Genomic DNA, 8,385 nt, shown 5'->3' with positions numbered 1-8,385 from the left:
CGTCGAGACAGCATGCTGGAGACAGCCAAACGGTGCTTTACTTCAGCGTCTCGTTGTGAGGGAGATGGAGATGAAGAGGAGTGGCTTATACACTACATGCTGGGAAAGATTGCAGAGAAACAGAAGCAACCTCCTGTTGTCTATCTGTTTCATTATAAACAGGCAGGTTATTACTTGCATGAGGAAGCAGCCAGGTACCCAAAGAAGATTCACTACCATAATCCACCTGAACTTGCCATGGAGGCATTAGAGGTAAAATGGGAAAGCAAAACGCAACAGAAAGACTTGATGGCATGTCAGTTAATTGAGATAAACTAGAAATTAACAGTTGCTACCATGTTTTTAGTGTAACTGAAAATGTTGGCACACATGCATACTTACAAATACCATTTTTAGTTTATAAACTTTTGTGTTGGAATTCTGTTCTCTGTAGCTAGGTCAAACAATAATCATCAGTAGCAGTGTACTGACATAGTAGGGCATGAAACCAAGAATGAAATATAATGCCTTCAGAATATATTGAAATATTCTATAGATACTAGACCAACAGTAGCACTATTAAATAAGCATACAATTCACCTTACCTACATACAGTTTACAACCTGGGCTTTTTGACATTCAAGTACAGGGGGTGAGATGTGAAATTCATCTCCCAGGCCAGACACAGGCCATGAGTTGGAGTAGTATCTCCCTGCTTTCCACTGTGCAGACTATATCCAATGTACATCAAGAGATGACCTCTTTTGTCTGTCCATTCTGTTGGATTCCAGGGGTATCTAAAGTTTTGTGCCATTAACAGGTAACTTTAGATAAGAAAAGTCCTAGTGAAATACAGTGCCCAGCAGACATCTTTCTTTGCTCAGAATTTTCTACAGAACAGGGCCACTGGAACTAGTTGTGGAATTCTGAATTTTCTTCTGTTTTATTTTGTTTTTTCCGGTCACCTCCTTCCCAAGGTTTACTTCCGACTTCATGCCTCTATCCTGAAGCTTGTAGGAAAGCCAGACTCTGGAGTTGATGCAGAGATACTAGTTAGTTTCATGAAAGAGGCTTCTGAAGGACCATTTGCCAGGGGTGAGGAGAAGAACACCCCAAAAGTTTCAGAGAAGTGAGTGCATCTTCTTACATATCCTATGACTAGACTGCTTACTCTTCTCAGTGCTCTTGAATGTATAGTCCCACCGCAGGAAGGAAAGATAACAGAAGGGGACAAACTTATCTTTTAATCCATTGGTGAATCTGCTATTTGATTAATTAGCAGCAGACTTGAAATTGGTGCGTTTGTCCCTGTTACTTTAAAGTCAGCTTAGTTTGTTATTGTGGGCCTCTTTCTTTGATTTGTTAATGGCTATAAAATTAGTTTGTGCAAAAACATTCTCTTAGAGAAGGATTGAGTTTGACCTTTTAAATTTTTTTACTGATATGTCTTATAGTGAAAAATCCATCTTGATGACATTGCTTATTAGATTGGATGATATATAGGGGATAATAACACAAAAAGATTGTTTCTGCTTCTATATAATTTGCATGCATGTTCAATATGCTAACGCTTTGTCTTTTCATGTCACTCTTCTTATCCTACAATTTTGTCAGGGAAAAGACTTGCATGATTGATGAAGACTCTCACTCTTCTGCTGGAACAGTGCCGGGCCCTGGGACTTCTCTCCCCTCATCCTCTGGTCCAGGTCTGACATCCCCACCTTACACAGCCACTCCAGTTGACCACGATTACGTCAAATGTAAAAAACCCCGTCAGCAGGCAACGCCGGACGGTACAGTCCCTGTTCTCAATACTGCCAGCACAGGGAGGTGCTCTAATCATGGGGGGTTTGATTGGGAAAGATTAATTTGCTCATTTCAAGGAGGGTGATGGGTCTGTGGTAACACGGGCAATATTGCACTTCATTAACCTCATAAATTCATGGTGATCAGAGCTTTAAATAGCAAATTCAAGGTCATCACCAGCCATTCAGACTAAATGGGAAAGAAGTAAGAAGGAGGTGTAGTTTAAATGGTCTTTCAGTAACATTGCACATACTTGTTAATTTTATCAGGAAACAGATAGGTTTAGTCTTGGAAAAAATGGCTGCTACTGCTTGTACCAAGTCATGGCATACTTAGAGAGACTCTGAGCAAGGAACTTTTTATGGCTGAAACCTGACAAAAAAATTAAAACAAGTAATCCCAATTTGGAATGAGGCCGGTGGTGACTCTATGAATATATTGCTTATCAGCACAAGGTGTTTTGCATGATGGTGTAATAACTTCATCTTTTACCTTTTTCATTATTATTTACAGTGACTGGTGAACAGCTCATCTCTTTAGGTTATAAAATTATACCATAGATAATTGGTTTAGAAAGGCAAAAAGTATAGGGTAGCATAGGTGTGATATTGCCAAACTCTGGCAACATAAATAATAGAAATAAAGGTACTGTTCTGGTGAGTTGACAGTCATTTGGCAGGCAGTTTTGTTTCAGCATCACTACTCTGTTGACTGACTTGGCTAGCTGTCTGTCTGGATCTGTGGCCATCGGCATTCAGGAATAAAGTGCATACTACAGCTGAATGTTGATGATTTGCAACAGCCTCCTCAAGGAAGAGCTTTACGTGATATAAGCTTATCTCTGGAGAGTGGGCTGCTTCCAAGCTTATCAACATTTCCAAATTAACTACACCCATAAAAATTTTCTGTTAACCCTATTTTGAAACAAATAAATAAATGTCCAGAACCCACACAGAGTGAGTTGGTTCCCCATTAGCAAATAGTTTTGTGTAAAACTGATAAGAGGAATTTCCATCTCTGTCACTAAACAGAGTATTAAATTGTTTTGATCTTACTCAAGCCCTCATTTCAATCTAGTTGTTCATTGACTGTTTTGATGGTTCATATATGCTTGAATGAGTTGTATAGCAGCTAGGCATTTGTACTGCTTTAGCTGTTTCATGACCTTTTGACACCACAAATGGGAAATACACAAAACATTTTAAACTATTCTGAAATAATATGCACTGTATTATTCAGTTATTTGTCACACTACATCTATCTGCATGGACCTTGCGGACTGCTGACATGTCATGTAAGGAGGAATATTTAGATAGATGTTTCAGTGTGTCATTGGTGCTTTTGCTCAAAGCAAGATATTATGGGTAGTGGCATACTGATTGTCTGAAGGGAACAAGGTAGGCTGTGTAGCAAAACCAAAAGGAGCAAGTGAAGGAGACTGTACATCTGTCAGGGCTAAAATAGCAGTTCTCTGGTCTTCAAGCCTAGCGCATCATAGCTGCTGTGATGGCAATTGAAAATGTCATCTTACAGAAGAAGCCCAGGTAGGATGACCTCTAGGAAGACACAGTGTGACTATTACAAGTAGAACTGCGAAACATGCACCCTTCAAAATGCCTTGCAACTTGCTGGCAAAGCCAAACTATGGATGCAACAAATCAATGAGCCCCAGGATGTTGAAATATTTGTCTAAGACTACTGTTGCAGATGGAAGAAATCCTAACAGAGTGAACAGTACTCAGAAGTTACCTAGCCTTGTTTAATATTACCCATACTATATAAGTTTGCATAACTGTGCATGGTACTTTTATTAAAATATGTATTTTTGAAGTAAAGTACTACTGACACAGTAAATGCAGTCTAGTTGTTGCAGAAGTCTAGTGCCTGTTTTTCCATTACGCTGTTTCTAAAAATAACAGCTACAGGGTTTTTTTCTTCCTGCCCTTTGGAAACTTGCTATTGTAACAACTCTTCATGCTTGTTGTTCATGTGTGAAACAGTTTGATCTAATGTCAGGTACTTGCCCTATTTTATAGCTTATTAGTATTTTAATGTGCTTGCCACAACCTGGTATCAAGTCACATGACATAAGTTAAATGACAGTATTATAAGTGTTTACAACAGGTTCGCTACAGAAAAATATCCGTTTGCCCTGCATTCCCACAGGCAAGTGTAATAATTGTCTTAACAGTGACCCATAGCTAAACACATTTTACCAGCATGTCTTGCCCTGTACCTTGTAGAGCAACAAATGATCTGTCTGCTAGTAGGAGGAAGTAGCTTCACAGCTAAAGTAGAAGCCTTCAACTGAAAATTTCTGGATTTCCATTCTTAAGCATGCACACCTGGATAGCTCAAATGTAAAGGCCAGCAATTAATTTTCAAAAGATGAAGCTGTGATGTCGATATTGTAATGCAACTGCCCAACACATCTGGAAAAAAGGGGCAGAATATTCTAAAGTACTTGCTATTGTGGAGGACATATAAAAGCTTTATTCTCAATAAATCTTAGCGGCATAGGTTTAGAATATCATGCTTAAGACAAACAGGTTTCAGGGACATGTAGCATTAGAAGGCTCTAGAGTAGCTGACACCTTGTGACCCTTTCTCCTAATGGTAGCTAGTAGCTAACTGGTATCTTTCTTTCAAGAGAAAAGAAATACATCTGAGTGGCAGCTATTTTTTGCTGGCTGAGTACCAGCTGTTATATATGCACAAAACAGGCATCAGGTTCTCTCTTGGTTCTTTTTTATCTATTCATCTAGCAGCATATTCCTTTTCTCCTTTGTTATATTAGCTGCGTCTTTCCTTTTCCCTCCCCTTTCCATCATTGGTTTTATAACCCAAAAGAGAGAAAAATCTGAATTTAACAGTGAATGACTTGCAGGTTAAACATCTGCTTTTCATTGTGGGTTTTGTTTTTCAAAAGGAGCAAGCTGGGCTGTCGGTATACCTTCAGCATGAAATAGGACACTTATATTACCTATGATATCACTATGGTTAACTTAGCAGCGAGAGGGTGAGATTTATATTAGAAACAAGATCTTATAATAGTTTGACTTTATTCAGAGTGATTAAGCCTATATACCATATGTGCAGCTCTTCAGAGAGATGGCATAAAATACAGGCTTTCAACAGTTTTAGTTTTTAGATATTCAGCTAAGTGGTGTCCCAAACACTGGTGTTAATTTAGAAAGAGACTAGAAATTAAAAGAATCTAAATGAAATCAGTTCTGCAAAGAGAAATCTGGTTCCTAGAAAATCAATTAAAGGTTATGTGTTGTTTGCTATGTAGCATCTGTCTTTTTAATATATTGACATTCAGCTATGTGTTTGTCTACCAATGAAATACTTTGATATTCTGCAAAAAATGCATGGAGTGCTCATTGCTACCATAGTGCTAAAATGTATTGTTAAAGTCCTCATCATTGTCATTTGTGCTTTCTGTACAATTAGATGCAGTCATCCTTTTTGTTTCGTCTTTGCTTGATTGTTTTTGCCACCAATATTGCCCGTGCTGCCCCTAACCTTAATACAAATCTTTGTTCCCAGGCATTCTCTTCCTGCTTTTACCTGTCACGGCTTGCTTTAATAATTGGCAAAATTTGCATGTTAAACTTACTGTGAAAGGCTACTTGCTTCATGCTGTGGGAGTAATCCCACTTCATAATTTGTTGGTCCTGTGATTCTGCAGAAGTTTTAGTGATGCACAGTTCTTCAAGATTGGGATTCTCAGGATACTGATGAGTCAAAGGTGATCGGTGAGATTTATTGTGCATCAATTTGTCACTGATGCTAGTATTTTAATAAGTTTCAGAGAAGAATTGGGTATTCACATGAGTGACAAGAATATTGAGAGTTATAACAGATAATACCAACAAAGAGCTTTGGAAGGTTTAAATAACCTCATGCTTTCCAGTTTATGCTAATCCTATTAGTAATTAGGATGAGATTTTTCCTGGAGGCAGACCATAGCATATTTGCTTCCATTGTGTTCTTATATTTTACTCTCAAGGCATCTGGCATTAGATAGTCTTGGAGACAAGGTACCACAGTGAATGAGCAGTGAGTGTGATCTGGCATGTTCCTGTTATTATTATTTTCCCCACTAGAGGTGCACTGATACATCTGTGCCATATCAGATTGTCACGGACACCAATATAAGGAAAATTGACAGTATTGGCAGTCAGCTTTTTTTTGGCTGATGTGGCCACTAATGTCACCGATAAATGACTGCGTACATGCACACAGCCTAAGTGCAGCATGCAGGTGGCCAGGCGTGCAGCCTGGCAGCATCCGGCTGGTAAGTCTGTTGTGGGGGAAGGGGAGGGAAGGGGTGTTGTGTGTGTGTGTGGGGGGGGGGCAGATCAAGGCCCCCCGCAGTGAGGGAGGGAGGGAGTGGGGCAGGGGCAGATGCTGCACAGCCAGGGTGGTGCACAGGATGGAGCTGCGAGCAGCTTGTCAGGGGAGGGAGGGGTGGCAGCTCCCACCATTGCATGCACCCCAGGAGACCGTGGGGGGCACATGCTCCATGATCTATGTGTGGGGTGAGGGTGGGCTGGAGCTGTGCCAGGCTCTTTCCGGCTGGGCCGAGCTGGACTGCGCTCAGGGTGGGAGGTGGCGGTGCTGGTAACAGGGTTGGGGGGCCTATGGCGAACTTTAGGGTGACTGCAGCCCCCCCACACCCCCTGAAACCCCCCTTCCAGCGCTGCTGCTGCCCTCCCCAAGTGCAGCCCAGCATGGCACAGCCCCACACTGAGAAGAGCCCAGTACCACCCTGGCTCCAGCCCTCAGCAGCAGCCTTCCCCCCATCCCCCCCCCCCCCCCCCACCCCCCCGTGCCCTCCTAGGGTGCATGCACCAGCAGGAGCTGCCTTCCCCATGCCCCCCAGACAAGCTGCTCGCAACTCTGTCCCAGACTTTGCCCTGGCCCCAGCCCCACTCCCTCCCTCACTGTGGGGGCCTCCATGTACACCCCCATACTCCTTCCCTCCCCCACCCCTTCACCTCCAACAGGTTTACCAGCCAGATACCACTCTCCGAGCTGTTGTGCTGCATATCAGCAATCGGATTGGTATCAGCCGATATGGCTTCTTAAAAATCGGCCATCCTTATCAGTCCAAAAATTCTCCATTGGTGCACCCCTATTCCCCACTTAACTTACCCCAAACTTCTATTTTTAAAGGATTGTAATGAGCAAAATCTGAATTTGACATTAAACATAAGAATCTGACCTGATAAGTAGACTATTGATCCACTCCATGCTCTGAGACTGGTAAAGGGAGAAATTTAATAGTATAGTTGCTAGTTATTAAAATACATTTAATGTCTGGTGTAACTAGAAACAATGTAGGATCACATTTTTGACTCATTTTGTAAGAGAAGTCCCTTTTGAACACTGCAAGAGTTTCTGCCTCCAGTGGTGAACCTGTTCCAGTGCAAAATCAACTTTATGCATTTTTCTTTTTTCTTTTGAATGAATTATACAAGAATGCTTTTTGATCCCAGAATTGTATTGTGTCATTTGTTATGGCTGGGCTGTGTTTCAAGAATGGCAATGATGTGATTTAAGTAACCTTACATGCTTCTGGATGCATATTAATGGAGAAAAGCTCCCTGGGGTGTATGTGTTTGTGTGTAAGCTAAAGATATTTCACGCACAAAAAATCTGTAAAGTTGCAGCCTTTAAATTGCTCACCTTTATGAAGTAGGAAAATATGACTGTCATGATAAATGCAGTCATCTGCCTCCAAGATATAGACTATGAAGAAGTTTTCTTTACTTTAGAATAACTTAGCATATGCAAGTCCCATACTAGAAAAGCTTTTATGTAACTCTTGTTTCTAAAGGATCTTTGTTTTTAAACAGCTTTTCTGCTTGTATCTGAACTTCCAGCACATTTCAGAGGCTTTATAACAATTAGATTGGGGTGACTAATTTACAACCTGTAGAGCTGTGTCATGCAGCTGGAAATTTGGGGGCAGGACCTGCTACCAAAATCTGGGGAACAGAACCCCGTTGGTGACACGTGTTGCTGGTGGGGAGTGAGTGATGGTTGTATTTAATCCCTGTGGTTGCCACTGCTGCCCCTGCTGTGTCCAGATCTGGCCTACAAGGAGCCCCACCATCTGGATCTGGCCTGGGGTTTGGGATGAGCTTGATACCCCTGAATTAGAGCATGTGCCTCCTTTTCTGTATCCAGGAGGATGTTATAAAGACAATGCAGTGTATTTTACCCTTTCTGCACCTTCAATCTTTTAACAGATATAGCTGCTTCAGGAACCTTTTCCTCCATCACTTTAGTCTGAAAAAAGAGTTTCAGGGGGTGGAGGGTGTGGAATCTGGCAATCAAGATGAATAGCAGCTTCATTGATAAAAGCTTAATAACTCATTTAGACAGCTACAAAGGGGTACTATTTTCTTATCTGTCTCAGTAATGTACTAACTCCCTTACTGTGAGCTTCACAATTTTGTAACATAAAGCAAATTCTGCCAGTCAACGGTCTATCACTTGAAGGTTTACTGCATTGTGCTTATCCCCATAGCCTCTGTACAGTGAATACTTGCTCTTTCATACCATTCTCACTTTTTTTGTACTGCC

The 8,385-nt window shown here is 41.3% G+C and overlaps 1 protein-coding gene across 1 annotated transcript in view; it reads left to right on the top strand.

The window, feature by feature from the left end:
* The window catches only part of CABIN1 (calcineurin binding protein 1), a 210,814-nt gene that overhangs the window by 69,270 nt on the left and 133,159 nt on the right, over window positions 1-8,385 (top strand). The window contains exons 24-26 of the mRNA XM_025199243.1: window positions 1-252; window positions 957-1,108; window positions 1,594-1,772. The exon at window positions 1-252 is cut by the window's left edge and continues 7 nt beyond it. Coding sequence (XP_025055028.1) covers window positions 1-252; window positions 957-1,108; window positions 1,594-1,772 — 583 coding nt within the window. The remainder of the gene's footprint in view (window positions 253-956; window positions 1,109-1,593; window positions 1,773-8,385) is intronic.

The sequence above is a fragment of the Alligator sinensis genome, unplaced genomic scaffold (assembly GCF_000455745.1).
Source record: "Alligator sinensis unplaced genomic scaffold, ASM45574v1 scaffold505_1, whole genome shotgun sequence".
In the NCBI taxonomy this organism is placed as follows: domain Eukaryota; kingdom Metazoa; phylum Chordata; order Crocodylia; family Alligatoridae; genus Alligator; species Alligator sinensis.
This window is presented reverse-complemented; position numbering and strand designations above follow the sequence as displayed.